The sequence below is a fragment of the Fringilla coelebs genome (assembly GCF_963513975.1).
Source record: "Fringilla coelebs genome assembly, chromosome: 3".
Lineage (NCBI taxonomy): Eukaryota > Metazoa > Chordata > Aves > Passeriformes > Fringillidae > Fringilla > Fringilla coelebs.
In genome coordinates, this window is record NC_140030.1 from 46,159,667 (window position 1) to 46,177,290 (window position 17,624).

The 17,624-nt window shown below is 45.1% G+C and overlaps 1 protein-coding gene across 1 annotated transcript in view; it reads right to left on the bottom strand.

Moving 5' to 3' along the window:
* Nucleotides 1–3,581, bottom strand: part of METTL24 (methyltransferase like 24) — a gene marked incomplete at its 5' end in the record, with an annotated part of 45,541 nt that extends 41,960 nt beyond the window's left edge. The window contains one exon of the mRNA XM_084203635.1: nucleotides 3,279–3,581. Within this exon, the coding sequence (XP_084059761.1) occupies nucleotides 3,279–3,581 (303 nt within the window). The remainder of the gene's footprint in view (nucleotides 1–3,278) is intronic.
* Between the last annotated feature and the right edge of the window lie 14,043 nt (nucleotides 3,582–17,624).

The window sequence follows — 17,624 nt, forward strand, 5'->3', positions numbered from 1 at the left end:
TGAACTTCCACCAAGTATAAGTGGGACTATGAACTTCCATTTGCTTTACTCTTGCAGCACAACAAAACTTCTGATTCTTCAGATGACCATCATATGCTGTCAGTGCCAAATCTTGCTTGTTATTTGTCAGCAAGAGCAGCAGCATCTGCTCTTTGGTAGACTCAACCGGGAGCAAAACAGCTGGGAGCAGCACAGCTCCCTTAAGCACCACAACAGACAGCTCCAGCAGCTCCCAGAGATATCACAGCTAAATTACTTTATTCCCTGCCCCTTTCAGTTAACATTTTTTACATATGCATCTTAGGGCACAAACAGAGCTTGGAACCTTTGTGGTCAAACCCTCCCACTGCTGCACAGCCATCGTCTCCGCTGACAGAGCCTCACCCGTGGTCAGGAAAAGCACAGACAGTTTTCTGCAGACTTAGGGACCATTTATGGACAAGAGTCCATCTTTCCCATCCTGTGTCTTTTTTTTTTTTCCTCTTTTGGTGGTGTTGGTGTTGGTTGATGACTGCAGTTGTGCTTGGGAAATAAATAACACCGCCCTGCTCAGGAAACTTTAAAGTGATTCAGAGCAGGCACCAAATAATTTCCTTGTGTGCTTTTGCAATTTATTTTTTTAATACAGCCACAAAGTAGGATATTCAACTTCATCTATGGAAACACTCTGTTCATCAGTCTTCTGCATTAATTCAGTGATGTAAGTGTGAGCAGAGCTATAACCTAGAGGCACTAGGAAAACAGAGCAAAGTCTGGCCTCACTGATTTTTCCTTGCTGCCATCCTGCTGGCTCACACATCCCAATATAGTCCAACACCATCCCCATAAACAGCAGGAGAGAAAAAACTCCCATACCTGAAAGCCTCTGCAGGCTTTAAGAAGAGACTGATAATAATTTATGGACAGACAGAAGACACTGAAAACACATAAAAGCCACAGCAAAAAGCAATCCCAGCCCAATGTAGCACAGATCTGTGCAAAGAGCCTGTCCGTCTCCAGCAGGCAGCATTTATACTCAGTGGTACAGCACACTGGCAGATGTGGCATCCTGATGCCTTTCTCCAGAGGTGCTGGTAGAAGCCATGGACCATCAATTTAAGCAGCCTTTTTTGGTAAATGCTCCCATCTTGTCATACAATAGTCTGATATGAAATACCATGTTTCCTGATTAAAAAAAAAAAAATTACAAATCACCCATTACATTTTTTAGCTATTGCGATTCTTCTCATGAAAAAATTTCAGAGCACAGACCAGTTCCACTTTATTTTACCATAACTTTTGCCCCTATATTTTATTTAACAATTCTATTCCAAAGTACAGTTCTGCTATCCCCAAATCCTATCTTTAAGTAGATTTTTCTTAGCCTGAAGCAACATGTTCAAGTCAAATAGCTGAACACAGAAGACACTTGATGGTTTCAAACCTAATAACCTGGAAACAACTCCACCCTCTATTATATATACTAATATTTTTCCTTTGACTTAACTAGAGGGATTCAAATGAGACCTCAGCAGCAACATGCCCAACACCACAAACCACAGCAGTGATGTTTCTTTCACACACTTCTCCTGGAGTGCACAAAAACACACTTGGGCTTTCCAGAGCCTCGAGCTCTCCAACACTGCAAGGTCCTGCCAGTTCTCAGGTAAAATGACCAGCCTCTCCTCTACTTCCCCACTAGAATTTCCTCAAAAATCATTAACTCAATTAGGATGTGTTTTAATTTTGCCTCTTGTTTTTTGATGCCATGGCATATTTTCAAGAAACTCTCTGAATCCACAGGATTACAGGCTTTTTCCTCCATTAATGCTGAAATTCTTCCACGATCAGAATCGCTTAAAAGCTGTACTTTAGGATAATGCCAAGTAACAGAGCATCAACAACAAAAGTCACAAAAACTGACACTGCAAGACCTAGGTATCTCAAAGCACAAGCATCAAGACCACAGCACAAAAGAACACCACACAGTTATTATTCTGAACAAACATGTGGCAATGTTGACCTCATCACTGCCAGTGGTCAAGGAAGTGTGGTGAAGGATTGTCTTCTAAACCTTTCAGGAAACCAGAGGCAGAAAGTAGCAGGTTATTTTTTACATCACAGTTTCCCACAGAGGATGAGCCGAACCTTGGAGTCAATCTATATATGAGATCATTGTCCATCTCCTCATGAAATAAAAAAAATTATTACTGGGGTGGAACAGGCAAAGAAAAGAAAGCAGATTTGCAGTTGACACCACATGCATGACCTGTGAGAGATCACTAGTCAGGTGGTGGTTTGGATGTTAACAAGTAGTCTTTTATCAAGGCAGTAAGGACAAGCTTTAGCCATTACACAGAAAACTGGTTTTATTCTTGTTGGGGTAAAGATCAGAAATAGTTTTCTACTTTGACCACAAAGGTGGTCTCATCTCTAGCAAAACCCTGTGTGCTCCTCCTCAAGATCATTCCAATTTTATTAAGAACCTGTACATCTCTGCATGGACCATCACTACTGCGCCCTGACAGCAGTACATAACAAACTACTCTTTCACCACCCTCAAAGCTGGCTCTTCTCCCCCTGACACTCTGCAAAGAAAACTCCACAAAATCATTATCTATATCTCTAAGCAGTTCCTGAGAGCGTGGAATCTGCCAAAACCGAGGACGACACGGAGATCATTGAAGAAGGCAACATCCCTCTACTGGCCACACACGCAGCTGAATGGGGGGTGGAGGTAGCACAGGCACTCCTCACTCTTGCTGATCTCCAGATCCTAATGACGGTCCTCACTCCCCCAAAAGGCTTTACAGTCATTGCAGGGTAGGAACCTTGTTACAGGTTCATTTTCCAGCTCGTTCACTAACTCACTAATTCTCAGGCAGACCAGGTCTTTGAACCATTTCTTGACGCCTTTCTGCGAATGCAATGGCACTCGGATGCCAAGAACGCCAAGGGCCGTGGTCTTTGCCCAAGGTTGATCCATTTGGGGATGCGGCAGCCTGCGGAGCCCACCCTGACTCGGGGTCACTGTCACCTTCTCAGACCGAGCTCTCTCCTTGTCCAGCTCCCCTCCCGCTTCACTCCAGCTGAGCAGCACTGCTCAAAAAGTCGCTTGACCGCTTCCCAAGAAGTCGACATGCCACCACACCATCTCGCTTCCCCACCGCCCTCCCGGCCGCCTTTTCTCAGGTACCAGCCGCATCTCCGCCCCGGGCGCCCGCTCGCCCTCAACCTCTCGCAGGGAGCCGGGGTCGCCTGTCGCGACACGGCGGCCGCTCCCCCCGAGCCCGCCCTACCTTCCTGCGGCGGCTGCCCGGGGGCTGCGGGGCGCAGCAGGCGGGCGCGGCGCTGCCCCGCCGGCCGCTCCGCACGTAGGTGACCCTCCGACGGCCACCCCCGGCCACCGGCACCGCCACCGCGGCCGGGCGCTGCTCCGCGCCGCGGGACGGGGCGGGCGCCCGCGCCGCCGCCGGGTCCCGGGACTTCTCCTCCGGACACCAGGATCGCCTCATGCCCAGCTGCAGGCAGAGGAAGAGCGCGGCGGAGAGCAGGCAGAGGCGGAAAGCGGCGCCCCGCCAGAGCGGCCGCTCCTTGGGCATGGCGTCGGGGGCTGCCCTGCCCGACGCTGCCGCCCCCCCGTCCCGCCGTAGGGCTCATGCCGCCGGCGGGCCGGGCCCCGCGGCCCCCGCCGCCGAAACTTGGGAGTCCCCGCCCCGAGCGGGGCCGGCCGGGGAGGGGCCGGGATGCCCCTGTCCCGGCCCGGCGGGGGCTGCGGGGCGCAGCGGTGCTCGCCCGCAGGCGGCCCGAGGGATGCTCCGCGCCTCGGCGGGGACAGTGCCCGCTACGAACGTGGGGCCGCGCCGCTGTGTAGCTACAGGTGCGTGTCAGCGGGCACAAACCCGCTGAGCGAAGACACAAACCCCTGCCCTAACTATTGTATCAGCTCGTCTCTATAGAATGGAAGTCTGCTGACTTGTTAAGGTACGTATTAGTTCAGATTATACACTGTGATGTCACGAGGTAGTGAAATTTTACTGGAGTCTTAGGGATTGTTTATGTTGAAGTCAAACAAAAGGACAGCCCAGACCTGGAAGTAAGGGCTTTCCTTCTTGAAAGGTTAAAATCCTTATCCTGTGAAGGATAAAGGATTTTAGACAACTAAGATAACACCAAAATCCTAGCTCCTCTGATGCGTCTTTGAAACCCCCCTTCTCCCCCAGTATCCCTGGCAGTACAGATAACTAACTCTAGCAAGGTTGACTCCAGGGACATCTGGATCAATAGACAAGCAGCAAGGATGTTGCAAAAATAGACCCGCTTTGGAAAGTTTTACTATGATTAGTAACCAGTGGTGTGGCTGTTAGTGACCTGTTAAATCATGCTGGTCCTGAATTTTTGAAGGATGTGAGAAGCCTGCGTGAAACATCAGTTGGGGGGCCCTAATTTGGCTGCAACACCTCGTGCTTATGAGTAACTCTTTCAAGTTTATACTTCACCTCCTAGCCTCTCTCCTGAGTAGTCACACCATCCTGATGATTTTCATGACACATCCTTGGTTTCACGTGTGAAGGAATGGATCTGCGTGAGCTGAGAGGCAGTGCAGGGGACACGTCCTGCCCATCTCAGTGGGAGCGCGGGAGGCCCTGCATTTGTTTTGCAGTGGGGACACACTGTGAAGAACTGTGAGGTGCTCAGGAAGGCTTTGGCACAACACTATTCCATGGCTAAGGCATGAGCAGGGAGCCATGGCTGGTGGGATTTTCTGAAGCAGGAGCACAGCAGGGGAGCAGGGTCAATGACAGGAGGCAAACTCTGTGGGAACAGGGACCAGGCAATGGCAACCAATTTGCAGCTCAGTGAGTAATAAATATATTTCCAGATGGGATATACAGGGCTCAGATACATGACTATTCCCTGTTTCTTTAACAAGAGGGGCTGTGACTTTTGTCTCCTGTGAGCAGTTTTGTGCTTCCAGTGTCCCCGCCTTGTCTGCTGGCAAGGGAGGGGCTTGTTGCACCAAGCTCCTTCTGGGGTCCTCTCTTCAGCAGCAGGCTGCACTGCTCCTCTCTGACCTTTCCTGTCTCTTCACGGCCTGGAGCAGAGCCAGAGCAGGCTGCTGCTGGGAGAGCAGGTCAGAGAGGAGTGCTGGTAGAAGTGGAGCGTGCCAGCAGCCAAGCAACCTGACCTGCTGGCAGCAAGATGGAGGAGCTGCACCTAGGAAGATAAGGAAGGGAGCAATGATCTCTCTGGAGAAGTGGGATTTCAGTGTGGCTCTAAGCACAGATGCACTGACAGATGAGGTGCATGATTCCTGCCATTTAAACATTGCTGTTCTCTATTTTTTAGGCAAACTGTCCTTCTGAATTCGGTTAAAGCAATTCCATGGGTGTTTTAAAACACCATAAATGTCGGCCCCTCTCAGAAGGGTGTGTCAGTCCTACCTGCCTTTCCTGTAGCAGGAGGGTGGCTCCTTTGTCATCAACTAAGTCAAAACAGGGCCTGGCACAGATGAAAACTCACTCAAAAAGCACCCTATCTGGAGCAGTTTCCTAATAGACCTGGACATATTTATTGATATAATTCTATCTTTTGATCAGCTTTCAGCCAACATGGGACAGCCTCAGATGTTTGCCACAGGGAAGCCAGTTGGCTCTGGAAGTGGATCCTTCTGACAAGCACACACTTTTCCTATTTCCACCCCACTCAAGTGGCTCATGAATGGATCAGACAAGTCGTGGTGCTTGTGTGAGGAACAAACACATTCATGGGGGCAAAGGGAGAGTGCAACTTAAGTTGCATGACTGACATCAACTTAAGAGACATGAACCTGGCTCCATTTGTGAGCATCACCTGGAGTTCACCAGCAGAAGGTCACTTGGGCTGTTATAGGGCTGCCTGTGCATCACTTTGCTCCTCTGTGAAATGGCAACATTCACATGGAGGACAAAAGTAATGTTGCTGTTCAGGGAAGAGAGATTTTAGACATCCCTCAGGAACATTAAATGCAAGGGTATCATTTCATGAACAACTTAGCACAAATGTTGTTTTAAGCTATCGTCACCTAGTCAGTAAATGAGGGTATGTGAAGTTTCTTTTAAAATGTAAGTTTGTGTGTGTATGGTTATGGAGGAAATCTTGAAGGCAGGTTGACTCCAGAAGTATAAAGTGCAGAAATACATTTTAAAACTCTCTCTTGAAGTTTAATCCTTGAGAAATCAAAGCTTTTCTAAAAGCTTGAACAATGCATACTCACATAAAAGAGGTCTACCTAAGCAGAACAGAAACTGCAAGGTATTTCTTGGTTTTAGCATCAGTTTCCTTTTTGTTCTTCTCTTTGTGTAGTTTCAGCAAAAAGCTCAAATACTTGAATCCAGCCACGCTTCTTGTCATCACTGAGCTGTAAGTGCTGACCTTGTACAAAATATTCCCTTCCTTAGAAAGCTGATAAGCCTCAATTTGTGGGTATGCTAGGAGGGGTACTGATAAAGAACAGTTCACTAATTTAACTCAGTGTTTTCATTTTCCTTTTGTGTTTTAACAAACAGTTTAATTTCTTGTGTTTCCTCCCCACTCCCCTGCCCTGCAATTTCTTATGAATGTAAGTCTGCCTGTTAAAAACACAATGGAGGGTTTCTAAAGATAGAGAATAAAAGAACAATGGTAGAGAATGATCTCAGGAAATCTCAGGGACAATGAGAAATCTTATCAGGGTTAGCAGGACAATCAGTGAGAATTAAGAAAGTCCCTTAAACAGTCCCACTTCTTCATTTTAACAAGTGTATTATAAATCAATTCCTCCCCCAGGAATTGGCTGCAAAGATAGCTGTGTGAGCAAAGCCTGTTGAGAAGTAGAGCAAATTAAAATTTTAGCATAATGCATGAAACTCCAGTCCAGCTGGAGGATGGGCCTTTTTGAGGCGATTACTGAGAAACACAGCTTCTGCAAAGTTCCATATCTTTTGCAAAACACGCTCTCTCACTGAGTCAGGCAGCAAATAACCTCCCCTGCTTGCTCTCCTAAAGCAAGATGGATGGTGTTAGAGGGACATTCATCAAGCTGGATCCAGCTGAGCACAAACTGCCGCCATGAAACGCAAGGAGTAACTGGAACAGAGACTCTGAATGCGAGCATGCAATTTCTGCTGAGAACAGGGAGCTTCGTGCCCTGATAACCAAAATCAGATATTGGTCTTGCAGTATCTACTTTTTATGTAGGTACCACAGAGCTACAGCTCCCTCAGTTTCTGCTGGCAAAGTCTTTAAACTATTAAAATTTCTCTCTCATTTACAAATTTGTAGTAAGAGCACAGTGCTAAACCTCTAGAAGGAAAAAGTTTAACACAAATGAAATTTCATTGCTTCGGTGCTATCTTTGCTGCATACAAATTACCTCTTGCCTGGGATATTGCTGGTAGTGAAATCTCTCCTTTGCAGCAGTTATTTAATGTTTCTCTCTCTTATGGCCATTTTCAGTTCAAACACCTTGCCTACCCCATTCATATTCTGCCTCCACCCACTGTCAGGGCTTTTGTTTATCTTTTGGTTAGTTAAAATGTCTGCCTCAATCCCTGTGCAAAATTAAACCCCAGGCAAGAAAAATGCCACTAGGATCCCCTAGGATTCTCCAAGGGCTGTTAATACAAGTCAAACCTTCCTCCTATAAAATGAGTAAATGAATAAAAACACTCTTTTTGACTCTGTGCACTGGAATTGGTATGAGCCAAAATCTACAGGACAGAGCAAAGGAAGAGTTTTTTCCCCTCTCCTTCCTCCTGCACTTCTGACTAATGCTTCAAAAATTGGAGTGACGTTGTTCCGTGCACTTGAAAACAGAGATGTTCTGTGTAGAAACTTCCCCAAGCACGGTGTGTCCTTCCCATAGAAGATGCATGTGCCTCAGATCCTGAGTCTGCAGCAGTCAGAGCTTGGGTCCTGGCCCAGTTTATTGCCTTGTGCATTTATGTGTGAAAGCTTTGCCATAGCCCTAAGGAACATGGAATTAAAAGTCTGTAGTTCCCTGGGTGGCTTCTCAGTGACAGCTTTGTGCAAGCCTGGTTTCAGTTCTGTTCCTTGAAACTGCAGCTCAAAATCCTGGAAGGATTTCTTTATGCACCAACAGACCCTCTGTGGAGCCTGCACACAGCTCTGCCAGGTAAGTATAGCCCTTACTCCTTCCCATGCCTTAAATCCCACTGAAAACGATGGAATAATCTCTTTGTCTTATCTTTTAAATGTTAGCAACAGAGAAGTAAATTGGCTGTATTGGTCTATTACCCACTTACCGCTGCTGAGAAATACGTGTCTGAACAGCTGTCAAGGCAAAGCTGTGTGAATCATTAAAACAGCTTCTCAGCTCGCCACTGGTAAGTTTGAAGATAACAACTAAAAAATATATGTTCATGCATTCTCCCATTAGCTCTCATCAAGCTCGTGGGCCGTTTAGGCAGCTTAACACAAGATTGATCTTGATGTTCAGCGGCACAGCACGAGGCACAGGCAGAAGCTGTTCTTTCCCTCCAGCTACAGAGGGAATCGAACAGCACAGCCTTGCCGCGTGCTCCAAATTTGATGGAAGAGATGGTTGATAATTATTGGCCTGGAGAGGGGATTATAGCTGAAGGTTTACCTGTGAGTCACACCCTTGTGTGGTTGCACTCATACATACCTGTACCTGTGCACACACATTCGCTACAAGAAGGAGAAGAATAATAAGAATGAGACGGCCCTTTGGGAGAAGATGCTCTGCAGCTCTCTGCTACTCGCAGGCTTCAACTTCATTCATTTAACCCTGATCCTTGGGGTATCTACAAAATACAACTGTTGCCTCCAGAAGATGTGTTTCAGTCCTGGATAGGAATAACGGTGCTTTTGCAGCTTGCCTCTTACTAAATTGTTCAGTCATTCTGAACAAGCAAAATTCTGCCTGTTTTTTAAAATAACGTCTGGAAATTTTATTGAAGAGATATTAGTATAAAAATTGAAAATGTGTTGCCATTGTGGAAAAAAGACATTCCAGTTTACAGGAATTAAGTAGTGATGGCTCACATGCAGTTCACATACCATTGCACAAAGATTTTTGTGATATCAGTTCCTCATTTGTATTTCCCCTGTATCTATATTGTAATCCCAGGCAGATGTCCAGCTTTGCTTACAAATTACCCTGTGTTTCTATTAAAAATCCTATTTTCTGTATGTTTTAAATATTACCTTAGTGTTATTCTAGCTTCAGCTCTCTGCCTTTTTTTGGATGCAATAAATTTGACTTACATTTTTACACTTCTAAGCTCAAGGATGAATATCTTTCATTAAAAAGTGTAATTTGGCATAGGGATTAATCTATAATTGTCAGAATTTGACAAAACACCACAGCTGGAGTAGTAATGATGGCTTTAAGAAATTATATAATCCTTTTTATTACATGTTTTTAATGGGCTTATATAGAACAGTACAAATGCCAAAGTATTTATATAGGGGATGGCAGCAGCACTGGCACAATGGAGCAGATGTCACTGAGAGAAACCTTCCTTCATCTGCAAGCACTCAGGGGGGTCTCCAAAGGGGTCTCCAAGAGGGGATGAGGTGCAAGCCAAAGCACTGGGGCTGACAGGGAGAAGAACAGTAGCAAAATGTGTCAGGTAGAAGATTCACAAACAAATTAAGACCCATAATTAATGTACTATTCACTTTTTCCATGGTCTGTCTTTCAATGTTGTTTGATAACCTGGCACGTTTCCATACAATTTATGCATCATTAAAGGCGATAGGAAACAATAAAAGCTGGGAGGAGCTGGCAGCATCCTTGAGACCTGATGGATGAAAAGCAGCTTTCCTAGGATAGGAGGGTTTCCAAAATGTTCAGGACCAGTATTCAGGCCAGTTTAATAATATGCATCCATCTACAATAAAGGTCTCATCCACATGTCTGGAAAGCATTTCATTTTTTCATGACATTTTTAAATTCAGTCTTTATCTGTAACAAAAAGGTTGTTTTTCTGAGCTATTACCATGTGGTCAGCCAGTCCTCTCCTCCATCTGGTTGCATTTTGAAGTCTTAGATACAATCCTAACAAGGAGGAGAGAAATGGTCTGCCCTCAGCAGAAAAGATCCCACAGCTCCCCTGCAGCTGAGCAGCCTGTCTAGGAGCAGACGGTGAGGATAAAACTCAGTGTTCTTCCTGCAGGCTCTTTTCCAAGCAGTTTGCCCTCAATGTCATGTGGAGCAGCATCAATGATGCAGAGACACCGGTATTGATCCAAAGTGGAATAACCTCCTCAGCCAAGAGTTTGTATGTAGGTTAGGTGCTACCACAGGGCTCATCCTTCCGGCATGTGCCTCCTTGCAGTGTGTCTGCCTCCCTCCTCAGCTCTGGATGTGGGAAGCAAAGGCCAGTCAGACGCCTCAAAGATGTACTGGGAAGGACAGAGTGGGTTTGTGACAATGCAGGCACCTCTAGCGGCATTGCTTCCAGTGAGGAACACTCAGCAGGGCTAATGCTTGTGCCTGTGTCCTAGCTTTTGGCTTGCTTATGGGCTCCTTGTTAGGAGGAGATCCCCTTGCCAGAATGTATTGAATTTCCTCAGGAACAGGGTCGTTTCTCTGTATGCTATCAGCAGATAAGGACATGTTTCTGAAAGCATAAAGGCTTTTTTGCAGGGCTCGCTTTGTGCCTCCTACTCTCCTGTCGGCAAGGCTGGAGGCAGAGCCACCAGCTACAGAGGAAAGCCTGCTCTGCTATCTCCCCATGGTCCAGTCAGCACAGAGTGGGGAGGAGTGTCTCACAGGACACTCACCTCTCCTGCAAGACAAAAGTGAAGCCGTGGCTTCTCCTGAACTGTAGCTGGGTCAATGCCAGAAGTCAGGCAAGCAAACGAACCTCCTAGCTGGAGCCCAGGACACCGAGACCTGCAGGGGGACACCCCAACACTGGGACATGCAGAGCAGCAGCTAGAAGAGACAAATTTTCCCCCTTAACTTCTCACTTCTCCCTCAGGCTTAACATGAAGCAAAGAAGATGATCACTGATATATAGCGGCAGGAGCCTTTAGGAATCTAGGGGTTTTTACTCAATCTTTGTGCTGAAGTGCTCAGCCTTATACTGCAAAGACAAACAGCAACAAGATTGCTCTCAGCAACCCAGACAAGAACATTTTAGTGCATAATTATGGATGAGATGCAAAAGGACAAAAAAGAGGGAAAACAGCTGTTCGCATAGAGTTTATTGCCGTTCACTTAAGAGGCCCATTAAATGCCAGAAAAAGCTATTTATCCTTCTGTTTGAGGCAATTATCCTGCTGCAAATCTCTGTGTCAATTCGTCCTGTGATTATTCCTGGAGTGCTGACACTGTGCAGATACACTCACCACACAGAAAAAAAGTGCCCACCCAGGATTACGGAGGGATTTTCAGAAGCAGGATAGCCAGTGCTTCTCAGGGGCTTTACCTCTGTAGAGAAGTGGCTTGTTTCTTGGAGTCTTTCCCTGGAGTTCAGCTGCCTCTACTTTTTTATTTCAAAAATACCCTTCGAGCTTTTTTTTATTGGAAGCACACATTAAAGTGGGATTGCTCTTCTTGTAGTCAAAGCAACATGGGATGTGAGAAGCCAAAATCCAGTTCTTCAAATGCTCAAAGGAGACCAGCTGTCCCACTGACCAAGGAATCATTTGACTCACCAGGCTGCAAGGTCTGTGCAGAGGAGAGGCTTCATCTCCTTGAAGCCCAACAATGTTCTTGTTTGGCAAGGAGGAAAGCAAGTGTAAATGCATTGGTTCATCCCTCTCCCTGTCTCCTCTGGCCTGTTCAGGCCTTTCCACAAGAGATTTGTGGTGAAGCATCTCTTGATCATACTGGGAACTCTTGGAAAGCTAAGCTGGGGGGCAGTACTGACTGTACCAGGAACTCCTGCTGCCTTATCAAGGTGGGAGAAGACAGCGGGAATAATCAATCACCCCTGACAGCCCTGGAATGTTCCTTATCTGAAAAGTAGCTCAAGTGGAACAGTACCATCCTCACTGGAATTTCGTAAATTCCAGTAATAACCCAGACTGCAGCCAGGATGAAAATATATCAATGGCTTAAGCCAACCATTCACGGCCCTAAAAACAGTGGTCCTAAGACAGACCCTTTAAGTTCTTCTGGACTGCAGTGGGCTGCATCAGTATTTCCCTTTGTGTGGGATGCCTCTCAGAGTGCCCAAACTCTCTAGTCTGTGAAATTCAGAGAAGTATCACTTGGTGACAGAAGCTGGACTGATATCCCAATACTTGAGGCTCAACACCCCACCTCACCCCCGTTAAGAAATGCCTTTAAAAAAGGCATTAGATATGAGTGTTTCACTGATTCTCGAGGGAAATGTTATGGTACATATACCTTTGCACTTACACATTACATATCTGTGCCTGTGTGGGTATTACCTTTGTACATTTGCATACACATATCTGGGGGTGTGTATTCACTTGGACACCCCCTAGCAAATATAAGTATGCCTGTTATTATCTTGAATCCTTAACTGTTATTACTGTTTGTAGTTGATCCTTGGTTAATCTAACATTTCAGTGCTTCTAGATCCTTTCGACAAACAATTGACCCTGTGTGAGTCTGAGATAGGATCCAGCCATGTGTCGGCACCTCTCTGAGAAGCAGTCTACAAGCAAGGGAGTTCACTCTGAATCTCATGACCCACCAGAGAGTCTTCCCTAACCTTTCCTTCCTTACCCCTTTTTACATCCCTGGCCTCCATATAAATCACTGTAAATTGATTCTAATTGGTTTATATATATTTATATAATATTTATATATATTATCCACGCAGTATTAGAACAAGCCTTTAATACTGTATAGATAATACATATAAAGGAAATATATGTATTGTATATCAGGCTTTGCCTGACTTTTGCATTTGTATTAAAGTTTGTTTTCACTAATATATTTGATGGTGATCCTTTAAGCAATCTAAACCATTCATTTGTGTGTCAGAGAAGCTCCCTCCATGGCTCTACTGTGTTCCCTGAGGGAAGGATTATTTTTCAGAACCCTGTTTTAGCTAAAATGCTGACTGAAGGCTCACACACAGGTGCTTCTGAAACACGGACAGCTGGCTTAGCTGCTTAATTGTCTGATGACACAGAAAATAAGCAAACCTCCCCTCCTTTGTTTGGCTTGCAAATTGAAGGAAAGGCTAATGTCAGGCTTAGATATCCACTGGTTGACTGGGACTTTGGAGAAGTTTAATCAAAAAGTGAGAGATGTGACAATGATGGGAGCACAGCACGTGATGCACATGGTACATGCCTCTTACTGTGTGAGAAATATATTGGTGTTATGGTGGGTAGTGGACATTAACAGGAGCAGAGGAAAGTGATGTGGGGCAGTGCTCCCCTAGTGCTGGCTGCTCTCAGTGGTGTAAGACAGTCTCAAAGAATGAAAGCAAAACACAGGAAAAATATTCCCTTGAAACTACTTTTACTTTTGGAAATACCTCTTGTATGAAATTTTTCACTTTCAGAAAAGTTTCTTTCCCTCTTCTTTTCTTACCAGCACCTCCCTTTCTTAGTAAGCTTGGGTTTTGACTCATGTCTGCTTCTCCTTCTCCAAAATATGTAATTTTTACTTCTTCATTGAGAAAAATAGACATGAAGGGGAAATTCACAGAAAGAAACCAGTCCGTTTCAGATCTTGAAGCAGCAGTAATTTCTAATACCTGAGCACCCAGAATGGTGTCTGGGCTCACTAGGAACCTGGTCAGGAGCCAATGGACGCATGAACCAGGGTGCAGCCCCATAGGGACTGCCCCACAGGATGTCCAAACCAGGCATTACTTGAGGGGCTAGGGGACCCCAAGAACCCACAACATGAGGAACTGAGGACACTTGGCTATCCAAGACAATGGTTTCCTCTCCAGCCTTTTGGTAGGGGAAAAAACTCTGGGACATGGTGCTATAGCAGCAGCTTTACCTAGGAGGATTATTTTTATTATTATTATTATTATTATTATTATTAGTAGTAGTAGTAGTAGTAGTATTTCGTTTGGGGTTTTTTGTTTTTCTTGGGGTTTTTTATTAACAACCCCTTCTGCTGCTACCTTCACATTTTATTGTACTTCTTTTAAGTGTTCTCCATAAATCCATAAAGGATCCACAATCATTATTCAGAGCTTTATTGAAGCACCCAAATCCCCCAAGCCCCGCAGGAGCCAGATTGGCACCCAGATTTTCACTGAATTAAGTATCATTGCATTTGCTCCTTGAGATGGTGTGAGGTTTTTTCAGCAACTGCTTGATCCAATATCTCCCTCTGGTGGAAAGTAGGGAATGGAGCAGGATAGACTACAGCAGCGGACACCCTAACAATAGTCACTTGATTGCTGTGAAAACAATAAAAAACTCGGTCCACGCCATGATGTTATCTCTAATTGCTACATTTATTCCTAATGAATTTGCAGTTTACCTCAAATAGTCCTCGACTGGAAGAGAATGGTAACGAATGGTGAATGCCAATTTTCATGTATTTTCCAGAAATTTGTTTTAAGAAGAGGCAAAAGCCTATATCAAGAAAATATGATTTTTTGGCATTATTTCTGTAAAGAAAAATCAACAACATTCACTGTTGCAGAAAACTATTATTTTGTGCTCAAGCTCTAAAATCCATCACACATTCCATCTGCTCTCTGGAATCACAAGAATTGATAAAAATGTCTCAAAATATAATCGTTCTCTTTCTATACCACAATTACACCTTTGAAGTTCCATGTGAGTGTGACAGATTGGTTGCCATCTGCCAGGGGTGCCTCTTCGATGTAGATCAGAAAGTGTGGATAAGAAGGAAATACTCAAGCACAGTTTGGATAACTTATGTCCAGACACGCATGGGCTTAAGGAACAGCACAGGGATAAAATGCTTTGCCCAGGTGACAGCTAAGTCTTTCTTTCAGGACATCTTTCATAAGCACAGACAGGTCAGGGAGATTTAATGAACCTTCCACTGTTAATCCTCTCCCACATGTGAGTGTTTCTCTGACACTTGTTCTGTGATTCCAGATGAAATCTACAGAGCTGATGCGGCAGAACAGACAGACTGAAGATCAAAACAGTGTTTTGAAAATTCCTCAGCTGCTGGCTCAGCTTCAGCTGGAGCTGGAGAGGCAACAGAGGCCACAGCTTTGCTTCAGCTCCTGGCATGAGTCTTGGGTGAGGAGCAGAGACTCAGGGATGGCTGATGAGATATTGCTGGAGACCGACACCTGGGGCTGGGCAGCTGAAGCAAGCCAGGACTCATCTCAACAAACCTCAACTGCCTGAAAGCAGTCAGTGTCAGTGAGATGGCCTGAAGGCTCTGAAATAGTGTGACTCCCCTTTGTGGGCAGGTATACAGCTGGCACATGTATCTAGGATCACTATGTATCTAGGATATATTTTAGATTATTTAAATTTTCCATGCCCAGGGAGGCATATTACTGGCAAACTGAAAGCTTTTGGAACAAAAAGACGAGGTTTCTGAATAGAATGCCCAGTCTTTTTGTGGCATGACTTTAACCAGGGAGAATACCTCTGTGAGGAGTAAGATTTTAAAAAGAATTTCAAGCTAGAAACTGGAGAAGTGAGGAGGAAAAGAGGAGCAGAGAATCATGATGACATTTGTTTAAAGGTGCCATTTTGACCTCTTCATAATCACAAGTCAGAAATATCAGACATATTCCAGAAGGAAGATAATTACTGGGGTATTGTAATAGCATGATAAAAATTACATGGGAAAAAACCAAAATAGATCCCCTCCAAATTAGGAAAAGGACATGAACTCTGTGAAATTAAAAGCAGAAACAGAAAGGAAGACTAAAAAAATATTTTGAGGAAACTTGCTACTAGACAAAAAGCCTCCTCTATCCCAGCAGGAGCAGGGAGCCTGCTGGAGGGTTCTGCAGGTGACCAGGATATGCAGTCAGCAGATGATCAAGGTGGCAAAGGAGTTTGAGAGGAAACACATCCTAACACACCAGCTAAACAGATTACATGTGTCTGTGTTCAGCACAGAAAAGCTTAGTGAAATTCCCATGCCAGAACCACTTGTTAAAGGGATAATGCAGGGAAGCTGCCTCAGATCGAAGGGTCATTAGATGAGGCTTTAGATCAAATAAATGCAAGGGACAGTAGCAAATTCATGAAAAGTAGATGTTACTCGCTTGTGGGTTTTTAAGGAATGCTAATGGAAATTATTGCACTATAAGAGGCAGTGTATAAGCTTTTACTTAAAACAGCCAAAGAAAAAGGATGGCAATTGATACTGTTTTCTTTTAAGTACTGAAAGGGAACTAGAGAAATGCAAGCCATTAAATCTGACACCTGTGGCAGGCAAACAGCAAAAGCCATAGTAACAGAATAGTTGCAAGGAGAGACACAGACTAAGAGGGGAGAATTGGCAGAGCTTTGCAGTGAGAGCCTATGAAGCTGTGCTCCACCACCCTCTGACAGCTTCAGAGGAAACTGTGAAGCTGCAGATGAGAGCAATCCGCTCGCTATGCTCTGCTCAGCTTCTGGAAAGCCTGTAACAACATCTGTCACCAAGGACCCATTAAGAAGATAATCTGGCACGGGGTAAGAAAAAAGATCCTCTCATGAGTCAGCAACTGCATACAGGATAGAGAAACAAGGTAAGGATAAATCATCCATTCTTCACAGTGGAGAGAAGCTGCCAATTGCATCTTAGAGGGATTGTGGTAGGGCCAGTGTTCACCCACAGACCCATCAGTCAGGCAAATGACTGATCTGCTGGTGGTACCAGTTTGTTCAAGGCAGTAAAATGCAAACTGCCTAAAGGAGTTGCAAAAGCCATCTCATGAGTTTGCACAAAGTAATGGCAGGTGAAAATCAGTATAGCTAACAGCAGAGAAAAACACCTGGCTGAGCTGGGAGGAAGACTGCCTCACTACCCAGGCACATCCATGGCCTCTAAAACACCTAGTACTACTCAGGACAGGTATCTGGTTGCCACTTAAATGCTTATTAATTACTAGAAAGCATTTTAATATGAAGGGAAGAGGGGTCATGGAGTTATGGAATGGTCTGGGTTGGAAGGGACATTAAAGATCATCTAGTTCCACCCCTTGGCATGGGCAGGTGCACCTTCTATTAGACCAAGTTGTTTAAAGCCCCATTTAATTTGGCCTTGGATGATTCCAGGTATAAGGCACTCATGTCTCTAGACAACCTGTGCCAGGGCCCCACCACCCTTATAGTGAAGAATTTTTTGCTAATTTAAATCCACCCTCTTTCATTTTAAAGTCATTCCTGTTACTACATGCCCTTCCAAAAAGTCTCTCTCCAACTCTCTTGTAAACCCCCTTTAGGTACTGGGAGGTGCTGTAAGGTCTCTCCAGAGCTGTCTCCTCTCCAGGCTTAACAACCCCAGCTCTCTCAGCCTACATACATAGGAGAGGCTCTCCAGCCCTCTGATCATCTTCATTGTTTCCTCTGGACTCCCTCCAGCAGGTGCATATTCTTCTTATGTTGGGGTCCCCAGAGGTGGATGCAGCACTTGAGGTGAGGTCTCACAAGAGCAGAGCAGAGGGGCAGAATCACCCTCCTCAACCTGATGGTCACTCTGCTTCAATGTAGACAAGGATACAGTTGGCTTCCTGGGCTCTGAGCACACA